This window comes from Littorina saxatilis, linkage group LG16, assembly GCF_037325665.1.
Source record: "Littorina saxatilis isolate snail1 linkage group LG16, US_GU_Lsax_2.0, whole genome shotgun sequence".
NCBI lineage: Eukaryota > Metazoa > Mollusca > Gastropoda > Littorinimorpha > Littorinidae > Littorina > Littorina saxatilis.
Genome location: NC_090260.1, coordinates 14,635,687 through 14,658,186, shown reverse-complemented (window position 1 = coordinate 14,658,186; position 22,500 = coordinate 14,635,687). Strand labels below are relative to the sequence as shown.

The 22,500-nt window shown below is 41.8% G+C and overlaps 1 protein-coding gene across 1 annotated transcript in view; it reads left to right on the top strand.

Moving 5' to 3' along the window:
* LOC138949877 (uncharacterized) overlaps positions 1-7,725 on the top strand; it is a 21,854-nt gene extending 14,129 nt beyond the window's left edge. The window contains exon 7 of the mRNA XM_070321663.1: positions 7,439-7,725. Coding sequence (XP_070177764.1) covers positions 7,439-7,725 — 287 coding nt within the window. The remainder of the gene's footprint in view (positions 1-7,438) is intronic.
* The last annotated feature ends 14,775 nt before the right edge of the window (positions 7,726-22,500 follow it).

Here is a 22,500-nt window from a genome sequence, read left to right as displayed (position 1 = left end):
AACCCCATAATGCCAGACGCCAGGCGGAGCAGCCACTAGATTGCCAATTTTAAAGTCTTAGGTGGGATTGCCAATTTTAAAGTCTTAGGTGGGATTGCCAATTTTAAAGTCTTAGGTGGGATTGCCAATTTTAAAGTCTTAGGTGGGCGTTTTTCAAAAAAGAACGAAAAATGAGACTAGTGAATGGTTAAAAGTGAATTTATTCCAAACTCTTAACAAATGCGTTGACATTATTCAGCACACCCAGTGCCATGTTAACATAAGATATGTACTCTTAATAAAGAATGGTTTTGCCAAAAAAATAAATAAACAAAAAATATTTTGTTGCAGTGGTCAGTCGTGTTACTCTTTCTTTAATTTTTTTTTAGTTTCAAAGAAATGTTGACAGATGACTAGTTTGCCTCCAGTATGACAAAAACGGGGCTGGGCCGCTATTGCGCGGGTCCGCTATTGCGCGGGGCCGCTATTGCGCGAATCTAACCCTAACCCTAACCCTAACCCTAACCCTAAAGATTCGCGCAATAGCGGCCCCGCGCAATAGCGGGCCGACCCCGACAAAAACAATACACTTTTCACTTTCTGAAGAAAAATATATACCTTAAAGTGAAAGAAAGCGATACAAATTAAAGAAATTGTCACTCAAATGAATAAAAATCATTTTTGAAAAATGTCAAACATCGCCAGCAGCTTGAAACTTGTACATTTCTTGCAATTGTATTTTTCTCGAATCAAGTATTATGAGAGCATTGAGCAAAAGATAAACAGACTGAAAAGAATTATATCTTCCTGGAAATTCTGCATTCAGAAGCCACAGTAACACCAATGTAATGACATGTGAGTAACACGACTGAGTAACATGACTGACGTCTCATAACACAACTGACCATCCTCAGCTAACTTTGATTGATGAATTGATTTTAACTTTAAACGTAAAGTTAATTAAATGGAAAAACAAATTTGCTTATAGTAAGACATTTTTACTTTATTTTCACCTTTTAAGCCTAACTCCACAATTTGACCCAAAAACTGCAAACTTGTCACAAAATAAACTGTAATGATCGTGCCGTGAATTTGCACAGGCCTAGCAAAATCGCAATTTTATATGATTCAAGGAAAGAACAAAATCTTATTTATTTCCAGCATTACTACAGAAATGTACTGCAAACATTTTGCACTGTAACATTATTGATTCTAACAGCAAAATTATTGACAGATGGTAACAGCACTGAGACCAAATTGCCTTGGCTGGTTTCGACAGAAGTTACACGTACAAAAACGATCAGCAGTGTTTACTTACTGTTTGACAGAAATACAATTCTTTTCCTCAAACGGCGAAGACAAAGCATAAACAGGATTATCTTTAAAACAACCAAAGCTGCACCGGTTTTTTTAAACAGTAACATTACAGGCATGTACGTAACACCACTGACACCACATTGCCTTTAGATGTTTCGACAAACAATAAAACGTTCTGAAACAGATCAGCAGTGGAATCCCCAACGTTCTGGCACGAACAGTACAGTGACCTAGCTGGACTCTAGCACATTCAACTACTCAGGAACTTGATTAGGACTGCAGTCAGCAGTTGGTGAACATGGTAGACCCGGTGTGAAGTGGTTTGGGATCCAATGCGTCATGTTCATGTCAACACGTGCAGACGTCCATATATACCCATGAAGGTTTTTTGCTTTATTATCTTCATCACTTCCGCTTCCTATATTCGTTTTACGGTGTTCTCGTCCAGGGACATTCCAGGAAGGTATTCGTCAGAATACATTGCAAAGCTCTTGATGATGTGTCCTCTGCGTTACTTGCTGGTCTCGAAGCATTTCCTCAGGTTTTCTTCTTTCAAGTAGTATTCAGAATAGTTAGTTAGTTAGTTAGTTGTTGCTTTTTGGGTCCAGCGGACCATATAGGCCAAATCAGGACCCCACAAGTTTAACATTACAAATATTTAAAATAAACCAATTTTACTAAACAAAATTAGGAACGTCACCCGAAGGTAACATAACAGCTATATCGAAACCCTACGTGTCAAGAAACCCTACGTGTCAAGGACTCCTTTAAAATTCCAAAGAGAGATGCAGAGCTGACCTCTGTAAAAATATGTTTCAAGCTAGAAGTGTCAAAATACTTCACTCGTAGATCATACAGATCAGCGCACTCCGTGAGAAAATGGCTCACAGAAAAACTATTATCACAGGCGTGGCACCATGGTGCCTTTTCTCTTTTAAGCAGATGGACATGCGTTATATAAGTGTGACCAGCGTGTAGCCTAGCCAGAACACTTTCGTCTTTACACCCCCGGTATAAGGGGTGTGTATAGATTTCGCTCGATGTGTTTGTGTGTGTGTTTGTGTTCGCAAGTAGATCTCAAGAATGAACAGACCGATCGTCACCAAACTTGGTGAACAGGTTCTATACATTCCTGAGACGGTCCTTACAAAAATTGGGACCAGTCAAACACACGGTTAGGGAGTTATTGCTGGATTAAGATTCTACAAGGACTTATAGAGAAACACCCCCGTTGGTCAAAGGGAAATAACCATTCTCACTGCACCCATTCTTACTGCCACTAACTGAGAAGGTTATTTCCCTTTGACCAACGGGGGTGTTTTTCCTACGTCCAAGGAATTTCTTGTTTCTACTTGCAGTCAACAAAGGAAAGGGCTTTGATAGTTCAGGGTGTATCTTATACAGTTTATTTTCCTTGCAGGTGGACCAACGGTCTCGCCAGAGTTTTAAACTGCTGGTAGACAATCACCATCTGCTCTCACAACAACAGGATACGTTTGTGCATTGGGTATTTCTGCAGCAGAAAGAGCCATGACATAAGATTACCTGAAAAACAGTAATATTTGATAATCTTAACAGAGTTGTCTTTTTTTAAGAAATGATCCCGTAAAAAGTCTTGCATTCTCTCTCTGGCACACCCTTACACACCAACCCCAACCCCCTCCTCTTTCAATCTCTCTCTGCCTCCCCACAGGGACACACGTATAATCAACAATTATACACGCAAAAGAAGTATGTGGCAGGCAGAAAAATGAAAATAAAACCAGGAAAGAATCTAAGATCAGTCGTGTTACCTCTTCGTCAGTAGTGTTACCAGGCACAAGGTAACACGACTGAAAGTAACACGACTGATAGAATTCATTTGAGAAAATAATGATCACTCCCCAGGCCATGCGTTCTGAACAAACATGTGTTCCAGTAGTTTTGATCCTTACATGAAACAATAAAAAAGTAACAGAAGAATGTAAATTCCTTCAGATCGGGTCCACCATACACAAGCGATCAAACTCGCTTAGCTGTTCCCGCTGACCGAAAAAACCGTGCTCGAGTCATTCGACGAAGGTGGCGAGCTTTCAAGTTATCACGACTGAATAACTCATAACACATCTTTACACCCCCGGTATAGGGGTGTGTATAGGTTTCACTGGATGTGTTTGTTACACCCCCGGTATAGGGGTGTGTATAGGTTTCACTGGATGTGTTTGTTTGTTTGTTTGTTTGTTTGTGTGTTTGTGTGTTTGTGTTCGCATATAGATCTCAAGAATGAACGGACCGATCGTCACCAAACTTGGTGAACAGGTTCTATACATTCCTGAGACGGTCCTTACAAAAATTGGGACCAGTCAAACACACGGTTAGGGAGTTATTGGTGGATTAAGATTAAGAGTGACATATTAATGGTCAAAGGGAAATAACCTTCTCAGTTGGTGGCAGTGAGAATGGTTATTTCCCTTTGACCAACGGGGGTGTTTTTCCTACCTCGACGTACCCTTTCGCAATGACTTTTGACTTCTGACTTCTGACTTCTGAATTTTGACTTCTGACTTCTGACTTCTGACTTCTGACTTTTGACTTTTGACTTTTGACTTTTGACTTCTGACTTCTGACTTCTGACTTTTGACTTTTGACTTTTGACTTCTGACTTTTGACTTTTGACTTCTGACTTTTGACTTTTGACTTTTGACTTTTGACTTCTGACTTCTGACTTTTGACTTGACTTTTGACTTTTGACTTTTGACTTCTGACTTCTGACTTCTGACTTTTGACTTTTGACTTTTGACTTCTGACTTCTGACTTTTGACTTCTGACTTTTGACTTTTGACTTTTGACTTCTGACTTCTGACTTCTGACTTTTGACTTTTGACTTTTGACTTCTGACTTTTGACTTTTGACTTTTGACTTCTGACTTCTGACTTTTGACTTTTGACTTTTGACTTCTGACTTTTGACTTTTGACTTTTGACTTCTGACTGTCTCTCTCTCTGTCTTTCTGTCTCTCTGTCTGTCTCTGTCTCTGTCTCTGTCTCTCTCTTCTGACTTATGACTTATGACTTATGACTTATGACTTATGACTTATGACTTATGACTTATGACTTTTGACTTTTGACTTTTGACTTTTGACTTTTGACTTTTGACTTTTGACTTTTGACTTTTGACTTTTGACTTTTGACTTCTGACTTCTGACTTCTGACTTTTGACTTCTGACTTTTGACTTTTGACTTTTGTCTTCTGACTTTTGACTTTTGACTTTTGACTTTTGACTTCTGACTTTTGACTTTTGACTTCTGACTCTCTCTCTCTCTCTCTCTCTCTCTCTCTCTCTCTCTCTCTCCGCATGTAATAAAGTTCTGAGTTCTCTGACGGGGGTGTTTTTCCTACCTCGGAGGAATTTCTTGTTTCATCATGCTTTTCCCACACGAGTAGCATAGTGCGGTGGTTACCAATTCGGAATTTCCATCCGACGCTCTGGGTTCAAGTGCCGCTGGGAGCTAAATATTTTTTTAATTATTTTTTTTATTAATCTTTTTCTTTATGGGCCTCAATTGCATTCAGGCTGCAACAACCGGTTTTTGCCTCCGTGTTAATTTTTTTTAATTGCGTAAAGAAACTGTCCTATGCTTTAAAAAAAATCCCATCTTGACTTTCAACTGTACATAATCATGCATCGCCATCGTCATCAAAAATTAACAAGGGAAAACAAATTAAAACACTGATGAACAGCATTGTCTTTTCTAAACTTCTTGACACACATTTCCACAATAAATAATGAATATGTCACTAAACTTAGTTATTTACGGTCTACTGCACCTTATATCTTCCGTCGCGATATAACCTTCGTGGTTGAAAACGACGTTAAACACCAAATAAAGAAAGACCTTATATCTTCATACCCCAACATAATGTTCTTCCTTTTGAACTTTACCAGTAACCCAAATTTTCCCTATAACCAATCTATGTTTGTCCAAAACAGTTTTACCGATATAAAATTATTAAACAAAAGTTCAACATACAGTAATTCAACCTCGAGTAATTGTACTTATTGTGAGAACAAAATTGATTATATTGAACTTTTTTTAAATTTTTGCCCAAAAATTATGTTCATTTGGAAATGCGTTGAGGATAAAGTGAATTGTAAATATAATAATTATGATTATTAAAATTACCGTAAAGGAAGTTTTTGGGGGCGTGTTTGAAAATTCACAAAGTTTTAAGGCAATAATAAGTTACATGTTATGTGAATTATTTGATAGTGATAGCCAAAATGTGTGTTGGTATTTATAGATATGGTTCCACTCTGGATATTGTATGCATTTTTGAGAGGGAATTGTTACATCGAAAAGTTGTTTAAAATACATTTAGAAATAGTATTGTTAATGATATAGGTATATTTAAAATAGAAACATTGATATAAAAAGCAGGAAAGAAGAAAAGAAAAAAAAGATCAATGAAATAGAATGCTCCCCGCCCAAAAAAGAAAAAAAAAAAAGAAAAAAAGAGAGGCAAAAAAGAAAGGGTTGAAGCTGCCTGCATGCAACTGAGATAAAAATAAAAAAAATAAAAAAATTAAAAAAATAAAATGTTCAACATAATCATTTATTCTTCTTCCAAACATTCAGGCCAACAAAGTCATTGTCATAGGCAGTCATTCGATTCCAAGACAATCTTCACTGGTTTGAACCGACCCTTTCGTTCAACAATTCAAAAAACAACAGCAATAACGCTGTTATATTAGTACTACAGCACGCTCAACGTTCGCCTTTTTGAACTCGCGATGAGATTTGTTTCTTCTGGTCGCCAAGCTTACCGTTAACAAACGCATGCGCACTAGTTGGGATTCCCCCAATTTTCGCGATCATGACCGAATACTCTCGAAGTCACCACTCCGGCGTTCATGCATAGTAAACAGTTGGACAGTTAACTTCGGGAGTTCCCACTTCCAAAAGAGGCCTCTACTTCCAGTGTTTCTGACTTCCTCCTCATGCATACGGGCCCTGGGGATATCATACCCAGGAACTATCATGTCAAGTTTTATGAAGATCGGTCCAGTAGTTTTCTCTGAATCGCTTTACACACACACACACACACACACACACACACACACACACACACACACACACACACACACACACACACACACATAAACACACACATACACCACGGGCCTCGTTTCGATTCCCCGTCTATGTTAAAACATTTATTCAAAACTTGACAAAATGTAAAAACAAGGAAAAACAAGTCGCGTAAGGCAAAATTACTACATTTAGTCAAGCTGTGGAACTCACAGAATGAAACTGAACGTAGTCCGCCGCTAGTGCAAAAGGCAGTGAAAGTGACGAGCCTGTTTGGCGCGGTAGCGGTTGCGCTGTGCTTCATAGCACGCTTTACTGTACCTCTCTTCGTTTTAACTTTCTGAGCGTGTTTTTAATCCAAACATATCATATCTATATGTTTTTGGAATCAGGAACCGACAAGGAATAAGATGAAATAGATTTTAAAACGATTTCGGAAATTTAATTTTGATCATATTTTTTATATTTTTAATTTTCAGAGCTTGATTTTAATCCAAATATAACATATGTATATGTTGTTGGAATCAGAAAATGACGAGGAATAAAATGAAATTGTTTTTGGATCGTTTAATAAAAAAAATAATTTTAATTACAAGTTTCCAATTTTAAATGATCAAACTCACTCATTAGTTTTTAAGCCACCAAGCTGAAATGCAATACCAAACCCCGGCCTTCGTCGAAGATTGCTTTGCCAAAATTTCAATCAATTTAATTGAAAAATGAGGGTGTGACAGTGCCGCCTCAACTTTTACAAAAAGCCGGATATGACGTCATCAAAGGTATTTATCGAAAAAAAGAAAAAAAGTCCGGGGATATCATACCCAGGAACTCTCATGTCAAATTTCATAAAGATCGGCCCAGTAGTTTAGTCTGAATCGCTCTACACACACACACACACACACACACACACACACACACACACAGACATACACACACACACACACACACACACATACACCACGACCCTCGTCTCGATTCCCCCCTCTATGTTAAGACATTTAGTCAAAACTTGACTAAATTTTGGCTAAATGTAAAAACAGCAACTGTAAAGTTTTTTCAATTCATTGTACACAGCCAAGTCACATACGAGTCATGCAGACGCCCTACCGACTGAATCAGCACCACAGGCCGACACAGCCGTAACACCACCACCACCACAACCACCACCACCAACACCCGCCACCTCTGGTGCCACGACAGCAACCACCCCATCAGAGTCCGTACCACTAAAACCACCCATGTCCGACTCCACCGATCCCTTCGTGCCGGCGGCCGCCATCGCTCCTACAGATGTTGCTATAGAAACGCACGGTGCCACAGAGAATCCTCCTGCTTCTGCTTCTCCTTCTGCTCCGCTGTAGTTCGTGAAATCTAGTTGGGGTTGGGGGGAGTGGTGGCTGTGTTACTGTAGTTCGTGAAATCTGGTTGGGGTTGGGGGGAGTGGTGGCTGTGTTACTGTAGTTCGTGAAATCTAGTTGGGGTTGGGGGGAGTGGTGGCTGTGTTACTGTAGTTCGTGAAATCTAGTTGGGGTTGGGGGGAGTGGTGGCTGTGTTACTGTAGTTCGTGAAATCTGGTTGGGGTTGGGGGGAGTGGTGGCTGTGTTACTGTAGTTCGTGAAATCTGGTTGGGTTTGGGGGGAATTTTAAATTTGATACTGTAGTTCGTGAAATCTGGTTGGGTTTGGGGGGAATTGTGAATTTGATACTGTAGTTCGTGAAATCTGGTTGGGTTTGGGGGGAATTGTGGATGTGATACTGTAGTTCGTGAAATCTGGTTGGGTTGGAGGGGGGGGGGGGGGGGGGTGTTGAACTACCCAAAAACATCTGACCTACCCTCCTAAATGGTAACAGTTGATTCTGAAAAACGTGCGAATCTCAATTATTTTACTTTTTTTTTTACTATCTCTTGTTAGAGGCTGTCCCGCCTCTCAGCCCGCTTCCTTCAGATGGGTTGACAACTGGTGTGTTTGTTTGTTTGTTTGTTTGTGTGTTTGCTTAACGCCCAGCCGACCACGAAGGGCCATATCAGGGCGGTGCTGCTTTGACATATAACGTGCGCCACACACAAGACAGAAGTCGCAGCACAGGCTTCATGTCTCACCCAGTCACATTATTTTGACACCGGACCAACCAGTCCTAGCACTAACCCCATAATGCCAGACGCCAGGCGGAGCAGCCACTAGATTGTCAATTTAAAAGTCTTAGGTATGACCCGGCCGGGGTTCGAACCCACGACCTCCCGATCACGGGGCGGACGCCTTACCACTAGGCCAACCGTACCGGTTTGACAACTGGTACTGAGGAACCTTTACATTTGTATTCTGTCTTTCCTTCCCAACCCCACCAAACATGTCCTTCAAACTACCGGCACGGTTGGCCTAGTGGTAAGGCGTCCGCCCCGTGATCGGGAGGTCGTGGGTTCGAACCCCTGCCGGGTCATACCTAGGAATTTAAAATTGGCAATCTAGTGGCTGCTCCGCCTGGCGTCTGGCACTATGGGGTTAGTGCTAGGACTGGTTGGTCCGGTGTCAGAATAATGTGACTGGGTGAGACATGAAGCAGGCTGTGCTGCGACTTCTGTCTTGTGTGTGGCGCACGTTAAAATGTCAAAGCAGCACCGCCCTGATATGGCCCTTCGTGGTCGGCTGGTCGTTAAGCAAACAACCAAACCAAACCAAATGTCCTTCAAACTGAAGACGATTTGCATTTCATTGACTATCCCTGGCTTACCCACCTAAACCACTAGGCCCCCCCTCCCCCCCCTCCCCGCCCCAAAGAGGTGTTGGTTTTGAAAAACAATTGCATTGGTTTTACTATCCCCCCCCCCCCCTCGCAAAAAAAAAAGAAAAAAAAGGAAGACAAAAAGCAGAAGAAAGATTTACAGGTGGTTTTGAAGAATATTAGTATTCGTATTACTATCCCCCCCCCCCCCACCCCCCCCCCCTTCCCACAACCTACCCGCCTTTAAAAAAATGGTGGCAGTTGGTATTGAAGGACATTTGCGTCAGTATTCCTACCCCTCCCCTCACCCCCCCCACCACCACACCACTACAAGAGGTTACACTTGGTACGTAAGGACATTCGCATTGGTTTAACTATATACCCCCCACACAGGCACGCACGCACACACACATTGTAGAATGCCAAACATACCAAGTAATTCTTTTTTTGACTCGCATGCGAAGCAAAAGTGAGTCTATGTACTCACCCGAGTCGTCCGTCCGTCCGTCCGTCCGTCCTGGCGTTCGTCTGTCCGTCCGTCCGTCCGTCCGGAAAACTTTAACGTTGGATATTTCTTGGACACTATTCAGTCTATCAGTACCAAATTTGGCAAGATGGTGTATGATGACAAGGCCCCCAAAAACATACATAGCATCTTGACCTTGCTTCAAGGTCAAGGTCGCAGGGGCCATAAATGTTGTCTAAAAACCAGCTATTTTTCACATTTTTCCCATTTTCTCTGAAGTTTTTGAGATTTAATACCTCACCTATATATGATATATAGGGCAAAGTAAGCCCCATCTTTTGATACCAGTTTGGTTTACCTTGCTTCAAGGTCAAGGTCACAGGAGCTCTTCAAAGTTGGATTGTATACATATTTTGAAGTGACCTTGACCCTGAACTATGGAAGATAACTGTTTCAAACTTAAAAATTATGTGGGGCACATGTTATGCTTTCATCATGAGACACATTTGGTCACATATGATCAAGGTCAAGGTCACTTTGACCCTTATGAAATGTGACCAAAATAAGGTAGTGAACCACTAAAAGTGACCATATCTCATGGTAGAAAGAGCCAATAAGCACCATTGTACTTCCTATGTCTTGAATTAACAGCTTTGTGTTGCATGACCTTGGATGACCTTGACCTTGGGTCAAGGTCACATGTATTTTGGTAGGAAAAATGTGTAAAGCAGTTCTTAGTGTATGATGTCATTGCTAGGTTTAGCTGAAGGTCAAGGTCATGTAAAGGTCAAGGTCAAGCATGTGAGTCGTATGGGCTTTGCCCTTCTTGTTATAACATATACGATTCATTGACTCTGATGGTTAGTGGAAGTTCACCTGTTTCGACAAATTCAACGAGATCAAGTCTGACAACTGCTTTCTTTGTTTAGCAAATAAAAAAATATTGTATTTACTGTCTTTTTGTTTGTCATTTATTTGAGCATGTTTTGTTGGAAGTACGACTCCTGTGTGCAAGGTTAATTTTGCGTTAATTGTTACGAACACACACACACACACACACACACACACACACACACACACACACACACACACACACACACACACAGGCATACTCACTCACACGTTCAAGTACACAGACACGCAAAAACGTACACACTTTTTCATATTTCTTTCGTCAATTCAAACAAAACGGTTTTGCATCTTTATTGGATAATTCTTTTTTCTGTGATAAAATGTTCATACAAATCAAATCAAATCCATCAACTTTTATTTTACAAGGGTTGTGGCATAAGCATAAACGAGCTTCTTTTCAACCAGCCCTACATTTAAATCCAGGAACTACTGGGCACAAATGTAGTCTAAAATAGTAATATGCAACTAATACCGAAAACCGCAACCATATGATTATACATATGTATTACCAAAACATCAGACAGCTTTGGCAATTAAAAAAATTTGTACGGATAATTTTGATAGAGAAATACACTGTCAAAAGTGGAATTACGTCTTTCTTTCATTTAAATTCATACTCTAGTGTTCCATTGCTAGGAAATACTGTTTATTTATTTGGTGTTTAACGTCGTTTTCAACCACGAAGGTTATATCGCGACGGGGAAAGGGGGGAGATGGGATAGAGCCACTTGTCAATTGTTTCTTGTTCACAAAAGCACTAATCAAAAATTTGCTCCAGGGGCTTGCAACGTAGTACAATATATTACCTCACTGGGAGAATGCAAGTTTCCAGTACAAAGGACTTAACATTTCTTACATACTGCTTGACTAAAATCTTTACAAACATTGACTATATTCTATACAAGAAACACTTAACAAGGGTAAAAGGAGAAACAGAACCCGTTAGTCGCCTCTTACGACATGCTGGGGAGCATCGGGGAAATTCTTCCACCTAACCCGCGGAAATACTGGTCACCTTATCCCAGGCCAAAGCTAGTAGCAACAAAAGTCGCCCTACCCAGGCGTGGGCGTGTTTAAGCCTTATCAGTCACTTGCGCTTCTGGAAAAAAAATGAACGAGTTTTTTTTATGTGCCGCAGTGGTGACACAGGGATGGGACATGGATACTGATCATCTATCACAGAATTGACCTGTGTTCGTCCCGGTCTGGATTCGAACCTGTGACCCGAGGAGCTGAAGTCCAGTGCACAACCGTGGAACCCCCATGTTAAGTTTGTGACAGGGGAGGCTACCGCTCCATTCACAGCAGACTCTGCACCCGAGTTGTTGGCCTTTAAAAGTCAACACCGGTGTATTGTAGAATTCTGTTTGTGATAGGGTCTGGTGGTTCCCGAGGTGATCGTAGTGTTTCGGCACTCGGTTACAAGTTATAAGGATATTAAGATTCATGTAGTCCTGTGAGGTTACCTTCAGGGAAATTCGGGCTGCTTTCTACCTGGGGAAAGCGAGCTGCCATACAGTATACGGCGCTACCCATTTTTTCTTATTTTTTCTTGCTTGCGTGTATTCATGTTTCCAAGCCCTGAGACTTTCGCTGTGAACTTGGGTTCTTTATCGCGCTCATGCGTGCACACGGGGGTGTTGGGACACCGAGGAGAGTCTGCACAAAGTTGACTCTGGGAAATAAATCCCTCGCCGAACGTGGGGATCGAACCCACGCCGACAGCGACAACTGGTTTTGAAGCCAGCGTCGCTACCGACTGCGCTATTTCCCCGCCCCGAGATCTTCACACATCTGAGAAAATCAGGTTTTAAAAAGGAGGGAGTCTTAATTAAAATGGAGGTAAATTCACAGGAGTAATGAACAGAAAGTCCGAGAAAACAGGGTCTTAAAATGGAGGAAGTCTTAAATCGGGGGGTCTTAAAAGGGGGGTTCCACTGTACCAACTAAGCTACCTGGCCACACGTTACTCCTGATCAATATTTTCTGATACATGAACCTCCAACAACACATGTCATTCGGGTACATAGACTTGGCTGTGTCTTTCATTGCTTTTTTAGCAGCAAAACTGTTTTCCTTAAATCCACACTCCTTCGTGTGTAACTATTTTTGCTCACCACCTTTGATCTGGCCAAGCTTCTACTTAAGATTTTGTTTGTTTGTTTGTTTGTTTGCTTAACGCCCAGCCGACCACGAAGGGCCATATCAGGGCGGCTACTTAAGATACAACCATCCGACTTTACAGTGTTGTACATTCAAACTACAAAGAAAACGCCACAGAAACTAAAATGTCTGTTTTTCTAAACAGGGTTGTGTAGTTTCGATGCAAGCATAATTCAAAACCGTTTAAGAGTCTGCTTTTATAGGCCAATTTAGAAGAAAGAAAAATAGAAAGAAAGAAAGAAAGAAAGAAAGAAAGAACACAAAGCTGTCGCATACATTTTTACTTACGCTCAAATTTTATTAGTCAATTTAAAGTTGTCACTGTATCATCCCATAGCCCTACAAACCGTGTGTTTAACATGCAGGCAAATAGACGAACGGACAGAGAGACAAACGCACAGACAGACATGACTGTAAAATATCACACACACGTTAAACGTTCACAAATGGATGCATAGATTTAAACATTGAGGTTGGTTGGCTGGTTTAGACAGGGTATGCTTTACTATTTGAGGGTAGACGTACACATGAAATACTATGAGAGAGAGAGAGAGAGAGAGAGAGAGAGAGAGAGAGAGAGAGAGAGAGAGAGAGAGAGAGAGAGAGAGAGAGAGAGAGAGAAAGTGAGAGAGAGAGAGAGAGAGAGAGAGAGAGAGAGAGAGAGAGAGAGAGAGAGACAATGACAATGACAATGACAATTCTTTATTTTACGAGGGTAACAGAATAAGCATTGGTATACTTTTTTGCATCTGGCCCTCGCCCTAAAGAGGGACTAAATCTACTACACTCTTCAAAAAAAGTTAAGGATCGGTTGAAAAAACGGATCTAATTATAAAAAATTGCCAAAAAAATTAAACATCGACATAATAATTAAAAGATTAATGTGTTTGAATTAACAAATGAACAATGAGTCTTGATCTAGAATTTTGTTTGGCAGGCAGAGTTATTTTCCTTTGTGGGACTTCTCAAAAGCTTCTGCATTTTGGAAGAAAAAGAGTGTTTTTTATAGCCCCATGAAATTTGCGGAACGCATGCCAGGGCAAAAGGATGTGATGCACGTGCTACAACAGGGTCTTGGCTATGAACATCGCTCACCAGCTTGTGTTTCAAGGTTGACATGCTGACACAATTATGCACAGTAGCAACATGCCCCCACGAAGAAAACTGAGCGATTTGGATAGAGGAAAAGCAATAGGATGGCTACAAGACAGTGCTGCTGCCAGGCAAATGCCACAGAGGCTTGCATTGGCTCCCTCTGTCATCATCAGACTAAAACAGAGATTCCACGCAACTGGAAGAGTGCAGGAGCGACAACGTTCTGGTCGGCCCAGAGTCACCACACAAAGAGAGGATCGCTTCATTCAGAGGCAGGCCATGCAACAAAGAATGGCTACGGCAAACAACATTAGGCAACGCCTACAAGCTACCACCAACACTGCTGTTAGTAATCAGACGATCCGAAACCGCTTACACACTTTGGCTTGCGTGCAAGGCGTCCAGTCCGAGGAACAACCCTGACTGCTAATCACCGAGCAGCTCGCCGAGCCTGGTGCACTCAACATGTGAGGTGGCAACGTCAGCAGTGGGCTTAGGTGTTGTGTACAGATGAGTCCCGCGTTTGCTTGGAACCTGCTGAAGGTCGCATCCGAGTGTGGAGGCGTCGCGGAGAGCGCTTCGCAGAAGGCGCTGTTCTGGAACGACAGCGTTTTGGCGGAGGCTCTGTGATGGTCTGGGGAGGGATCAGCACACGTCTAAGGACACCTCTGTACCATGTAGTGGGCAACTTGACCGGTGTCCGCTACCAGAATGAGATCCTGCAACCCCTGGTCGTTCCAGCCCTCCAAGCGATCGGCCCTCGTGCGATTCTTCAGGATGACAACGCACCTCCCCATCGCTCTGCAGCTGTAAACACCTTCATCCAGCAGGCCAGGGTCAACAGGATGCTGTGGCCAGCCAACAGCCCGGACCTGAACCCCATATAGCACATATGGGACGAGCTTTGTCGTCGGGTACAGCAACATCACCCTCCTCCTGCCAATCTGGGTCAACTGCTGCAATGGCTCCAGCAGGAGTGGAATGGAGTTCCCAGAGCATTCACATGCAACCTGATCCACTACATGCGCCAACGATGTGTCGAATGTCTGGCACACAACGGAGGGCACACGCGTTATTGACACTGATTCACATTGTTGTGAATTCCATTTTCGAGTGTTGTCACATTTGACACACTCAAGCTAAATAGTCGCTGCCGCGTTCGATATTTGCTTTGTTTGTCATTACTCCTTGGTTGTTCAATTATATAATTTAAAAAAAAAGAATTCGGTCTTGTCTGTTTTGTGTGGTGTGCTTGTAAAAAAGTGATTCTTAACTGTTTTTTGAAGAGTGTATAATAACTACTACTACATACTTACATAATTAGTAAAACAGTATAAGTTTATGTACATAAGTGCATTATATGAAACATTGTAGTTTATAAATGTTCATGACAAGGTGCAAAGCAAAATTTTGCAAGTGAATTAGATTCAGAATACTATGCAGTAGTACTTCAACTCTGCAAGACAATGGATAGTATGCATGACATCATAATTTCGTGAACAAAACTATAAATCAAAAGTGAGTGACTGTGTCCCAAAGGACATAACAATCAAGAATATACTATTTTCATTAAATGGGATATATATTTGTTTTTGAAAGAATCTGTGCTGGTAGCTTCCCGTAAGGCATTCGGAAGAGCGTTCCAGAGACGGCCACCTGAATAAACTAGACTAGACTTAAATAAGTCTATCCTAGGAAAAGGAGTGTTAAATTTCATAAGGTGGTGTGAATTCTTCAAAGAGAACTTTGAACAAATGGTTTGGGGTAGAGTTTCGGATATAATTTTATGCATAAAGATTCCTTTGTTAAAAAGCAGTCTTGACTTTAGAGGTAAGATCCCTAAATGTATGTAGTCTAACTCTGTGAGGGTAGTGTGCTTTAGTAATACTACTTTTAGCGCTCTTTTATGTAATCTGCTAAGTGGTTTTAAAGAATTTTCACTTGCTGAGTCCCATAGAGTGGATGCGTAATCAATAACAGATTGAATATGAGCAATGAAGAATAACTTTCTGGTGTTAGTTAGTTAGTTAGTTAGCTGTTGCTTTTCGGGTCCAGCGGACCATAATAGGCCAAATCAGGACCCCTCTTTCTGGTGTGGCAGTTCAGGAAGTGTTTAATTCTAGATAAGAGATACACTTTCTTTGACACCACTTTACTAAGTTGCTCTATGTGGGTTGACCAAGACAAGTTGTTATCGATATTACCACCCAGCAGTTTGTGATGGTCGACTTGTTCCACTATTTCACCATCTATCATTAAAGCAGGACCAGCTGAACAAATATTCTGGCGTTTTTGTCTTGTTGTTATGACCATATATTTGGTTTTCTTTGGGTTAAGAGACATATGGTTTAGTTCAGTCCACTCTGTCAACTGGTTTAAACTCCTTTGAAGTGATTCTGATAAGCGAGTTAAATTTGTGTTGCTGGAGTGAATTGTGGTGTCATCTGCAAAAAGTTCACATACATTTTGAATATGTAGGGGGAGGTCATTAATGTATATAGAGAAGAGGAGGGGTCCTAAAACCGATCCTTGTGGTACACCGTATTTTACTTCTTGCATGCTCGACGCCGAGGCGTTTGTTAGTACAGTTTGTTGTCTGCCAGTGAGAAATGAACTAATAAGTTTGACAGTTTCGATTCCGACGCCATACAATGCGAATTTTCTCAGTAATAACGTGTGATCAATAACGTCAAAGGCTTGAGCAAAATCAACAAAAATGGCACCACAGAATTCATTGTCGTTTATTTTCTCCAGCCATTGATCAACAAGAGAAACTAAGGCAGTATGGCAGGAATGGTTAGCTCTAAAACCCGATTGTTTAGGGTGAAGTAAATTGTTTTGGTTAAGATGCGTTAGAATATGTTTGTTAATGTGTTTTTCAAGTGGTTTCGATAAAACAGACAATATTGAAATTGGCCTATAGTTTGATGGGTCTTTTTTGTCACCTGATTTAAACAGAGGAATGACTTTAGCCTGTTTCAGGGCGACTGGGAAATAATTTTTGTCTAAACAAAGATTATAAAGGTAAGTGAGTGTTTCAGAAATTACAGGGGCTGACAATTTAAGAATCCTACCATCGAGGCCGTCGATTCCCCGGGAGCCTGTTTGCTTAAGGTGTGTAAGTGCGTAAAAAACTTCAGGCACTGTAAGTAGAGGAATATTCGCTTGACTTGAAACTTGTTTCGACTCACAATATTTTTCTAACTGTTAGGAAACGCTACCGTTGCTGAGCTTTGGTTCAGTTTTGTGTGTTGCATGTAGTTGACTTATTTGTACTTTGTGGGAAAGTACCGATATTATATTTTGTAAACACAATATTTATGCTTGGACGAGAATGCAGGTGAACTTTCTAGTCCTGTCAAAACAAGTTGTTTACCATGCTGTTTTAGTCGTGAGTTCGTGGCGTTCGTTCGGATTAAGTGTGTCGGCGCTTTTGATGTATGTCAGAGAGAATGTCGCTAGTTTAGTCCATGCACGGCTCGTATAATGTAGTTGTATCGTGTTCGGTCTGGAATATTCTCGAGATTGAGTATTTACTATATATGCCAGCGCGATTTGAATGTTAAAAAAGCTTCTATTTGAGTTCTGCTACGTTGTGCAGTTGTATGTATTGAATGCTGAATAAATCCTCGAACTCAATTTGACGAGTTGTTTTCTGTTGCTGCGAAGACGGGCGACGTAGAATAAAAGAACACAACTATACGACGTTTGAGAACTTGTGGCAATCTCAAGTGTCGTGTAACACTAACATTTTCAAATTGTTCAAATTGGATTTGTCATTTGTAATAACTTTTTCAGCTATTTTAGAAAAATGCGTGTTTAAATCATCAGGGGATATGTCCTTAACACAACTTGAATGACTGGCAATCGTTTTATTTGTAAGTTTATTTATTGCTTTCCATATATTCTTTGAATTTTGCTTTGATGACGCTAGGTCATGAAAGTACTTGATCTTTTTTGTTCGTTTAAGTGAGTTTACTTTATTTCTCTGTTCTCTATACTCCGCTTCCTTGCCAACTGATTTTAAGAAATCACGATGGCCAATAGCATCTTGTAATTCAGTATCAAACCATTTAGGTTTTACTATTTGCTTGACTCTCTTAATTCTTCACGGGGCATGTTTATCGTATATTTCTGTAAAGACATTTATCCAGTGTGTTATTGCATCATCAGGATCCGTATAATTATAAACATCAGAGAGAGAAGAATTACCTAAGTCTACAAGAAAGGCGTTCTCGTTAAATTTAGTAAAGGAGCGGTACTTTACTGTCTTGTGACCAACTTTGGGGATTTTTACACCCTTTCTTGACCACGTGAGACAAACAGGAAAATGATCACTACAGCCGCTGGTTGGAACACAAACTTCTGCAACGTTATGGGTGTTAGAAACATAGACATGATCTATCAAAGTGCTTGTAGATGCAGTAACCCTAGTAGGGGTGTTCACGACTTGTTTGAGATCATAAAGGTTGAACATATCTAACCATGGTTTATTTTGTTTTAATAAATCAATATTAAAATCTCCTAAGAGAATGGTTTCTTTTGATTCTAACAAAGCAGCATCTAACATATGTGAACATTTGTCCGTCCAGTTTACACGTTCTGCTGGATTTCTATAGCAGAAACCAATAAGCATTGGAGGTGCCTTTTTTAATTTGACCTCGATCCAGACGGATTCCACAAACTGTTCTAAATGTGTTAAACGTGTGTAAGTCAATGATTCACTTATATACACAAGCAATCCAGTTTCTTTACATTGTTGGGAGAGAGAGAGAGAGAGAGAGAGAGAGAGAGAGAGAGAGAGACAGACCGAGAGAGAGAGAGAAAGAGAGAGACAGAGAGAAAGAGAGAGAGAGAGAAAGAGAGAGAGAGAGAAAGAGAGAGAGAGAGAAAGAGAGAAAGAGAGAGAGAGAGAGAGAGAGAGAGAGAGAGAGAGAGAGAGAGAGAGAGACAGAGACAGAGACAGAGAGAGAGACAGAGAGAGAGACAGAGAGAGAGTCTTTCATGTCAACACCATCAAAGTCCAGGCAGCTCGTAATTCCTATCTCTCACAATGATGTGCTTAGAAAAAAAACAAAAAACTCCTATCTCTCCGATGGCTGGTCCGAGGCGCGGCCAGAGGCAACCCTCGCCAACAGGGGGCGCACGCCCACACCGAAGAGGAGAGCGGAGATGTCGAAGGCAACGAAAGCAAGCCCCACAAGCACGAGAAAAACGACGCCCATTCCCCCTGCCGCCATCTGACTGGGTTCGTACGTCATCACGGAGATTTTCGATCTCTTCGTTGAGGAGAGGTTAGCCTTGTGAAGCTGCAGAAAAAACAACAACACCAGACATGTTGAGCTTCTTGGGTATCAACAGTTTGGGACACCAAAGTGCTCCCCTCCCTCCCCCCCTCCCCCCAGGGGGACCATCTGGGATGTCCCCCGCATGCTACATCAAGTTTTGTCCCCCACCAAACTCTGAAAATGTCCCCCATCCCTAAACGTACCTACCCATTGTTCACCCATCCGAACTAGCCACCACCCCCCCTTTATGTGTGTGTGTGTGTGTGTGTGTGTGTGTGTGTGTGTGTGTGGGTGTGTGTGTGTGAGTGTGTGTGTGTGTGTGTGTATTTTGCATCAGTCCAATCCTTGAGAGGCTATGTAGGCATTGGTTTTTTTACAGCCTTTAGGCCAGGAATATGCTCTTTCATTCATGACTGCGCTGGGAACTTAGATGAGCGAGAGTGAGCGAGGGATAGGGAGGGTGGTGACACACTGTACATAAAGAGAAAGTGTGTGCGCGCGCCTGTGTGTGTTTTTAACCTGAGACAAGTGTCGCCAATGTTTTTACAAGAGTGACGTTGAATAAACGAAGTTATCATAACTGCATTGCGAATGACAAACCTCTAGCTCCGTTTTGATATTTCTGACGAGTTGCGACAAAACTTGAGGGTCGTACGGCTGTTGAGCTCTTTTCTGTGCGCAGTTACAGCCGCACAATCTGCGCGGCGTGTGGGGATTGGCAGGAGGCACTGGCGCCGGTGTATAGCCAGCTACCGTGCTATGCTTTACAGACGTTGTCTCTTCCACAGCCGTAACTGCATCCGTGTCCAGTGCAACTGTTCCGGTCATGGTAGCATCTGTGCTCATCAGAACTGTTCCCATGGTAGCATCTGTGTTAAGTAGAACTGTTCCCATGGTAGAGTCTGGAATTTCAGTCGTGTCAAAAACTGAGCTCATCATATCGAAGGCGGCTGAGGATGGTTGAAGAGTAGTGGATTCTACGTCATCCAGTGTCGAATGATGTAAGCAAAACGGTGACGTGCAAATGTCGCTGCTACTGGAGTCGAAGTCAGTGAGCGATGACGTCATGATGGGAGTGTGTATGTGGGTTGTCAAGAACACAGAGGAGTCTTCCATCACCCATGATGTAGAGTCTACTGTCGGTGTGACGTCACTCAGGACTGACGTCAAAGACGTATCCAGGGAGGAGTAGGTGCTGCTCACTTCGTCTGTAATGAGTGAGAGGGAAACGAAAAGATGAATGAGAGAGAGAGAGAGAGAGAGAGAGAGAGAGAGAGAGAGAGAGAGAGAGAGAGAGAGAGAGAGGGGAGAGAGAGAGCAAGAGAGAGAGAGAGAAACAGAAACAGAGGGAGAGAGAGCGAGAGAGAGAGAGAGAGAGAGAGAGAGAGAGAGAGAGAGAGAGAGAGAGAGAGAGAGAGAGTTCTCTACTTGATCATAATTATTATCATTCGCCACTTTGAAGAAAAGAAACAAATACTCGAAAAACTGAACTGATTGAACACTCCTGTACTAATATGTAACCTTTTGTATTACAATGTTACACTTTTGCACGGCTGTGTAACCTTTTTACTTGACGATGTAAACTCTTGCACTAAGATGTATTTCTCTTACACTACGATGTAATTCTCGTACAATACGATGTACTTTTCTTGCACTTCTATGTATTTCTCTTACACTACGATGTAATTCTCGTACAATACGATGTACTTTTCTTGCACTTCTATGTATTTCTCTTACACTACGATGTAATTCTCTTACACTACGATGTAATTCTCTTGCACTACAATGGAATTCTCTTGCACTACGATGCAGATATCTTACACTACGATGTAATCCTCTTAAAATACGATGTAATACTCTTACACTACGATGCTCACCACAATGAATAGTCACAGCAGCAGCCGTGTAAATCGATGACTTCTTGTAACAGAACACTGTCAGGTTGTCAGCAGCCATGGACAGACAGAAGTCTTGATATATAACTCTTGTTTTGTTGAAGGAAAGGGCAGAAGTGTATCCTGAAGCGATGCATTGAAATTCGGAAGCGTCGTCCAGTTGTGTTTCGTCGTAGTGCTGGAGAGAAAGTGCTGAAACAGGGGGAAAAGACAGGTCGACGCTTTTATTCCTGAAGTTACAGCAGGTTCTGAAATAGGTCAAAGAAATCTAAAAGTGTCGTCCAGTTGTGTTTCGTCGTAGTGCAGTAGAGAACTTGTTTTATACAACGTATGACATACTTTCTGCCTCATTAATTTCATTTGTCTAAGTGTTAAGTGTACCACAAACAACAACAACAACAACGACTGCACCAACAACAACACCAACAACAACAACACCAGCAACAACAACAACAACACCACCACCACCACCACCACCACCAACAACAACAACAACAACAACAACAACAACAACAACCTTCATAGCTTTTTACCAATAAAACAACCAAAGTAAGCAAGCAAACGACAAAACACTAACACTAACCACCACCACAGCAAAACACACACAAACAAACGATCACATTAATAAACAAACAAACAAACAATCAAATAGGGGTGGTAGGATAACAGTTGGCACAATAATACTAGTCACCATTTCATTGTACCCCTGTACTGTACGCTAGCAAGACCTGTTGTCAAGCAAAACTAACGCAACACAGAGTCAGTGTACACTCACGGCACTGGGAAACGTTGCAGAGGACAGACGTGTCGGGATCTGTGAAGCACCAGGGCCCTGTCTCGGACCTGTCCGGGTTTCTGCAGAAGTTATGGTCGGTACTGTTCTCTGAAAAAAGAGGAAACGGAGAATGGTTCATGTCCTACACTACAGGCTAAATATTTCGTCTCTTCGGGACTATAATTCGGGCGGGGATATAGCTCAGTTGGAAGCGCGCTGGATTTGTATTCAGTTGGCCGCTGTCAGCGTGAGTTCGATCCCAGGTTCGGCGGAAATTTATTTCACAGAGTCAACTTTGTGTGCAGACTCTCTTCGGTGTCCGAACCTCCCCCCGTGTACACTACATTGGGTGTGCACGTTAAAGATCCCACGATTGACAAAAGGGTCTTTCCTGGCAAAATTGCTTAGGCACAGTTAATAATTGTCTACCTATACCCGTGTGACTTGGAATAATAGGCCGTGAAAGGTAAATATGCGCCGAAATGGCTGCAATCGACTGGCCGTATAAAATTTCATCTCACACGGCATCACTGCAGAGCGCCTAGAACTGTACCCACGGAATATGCGCGATATAAGACTCATTGATTGATTGATAATTTTATGATAATTCGAGTTTTATACGCCCTCACGACTTTTGAAGAGTCACACGTTCTTCCGAAAGCGGCGTATGGCTGCCTAAATGGCGGGGTTAAAACGGTCATACACGTAAAAATCCACTCGTGCAAAAACACGAGTGTACGTGGGAGACGCAGAAGAAGAAGAGGAAGAAGAGATACACAAGTGTATGCGTATTTAGGTGGTATACGTCATCTGCGCTTATT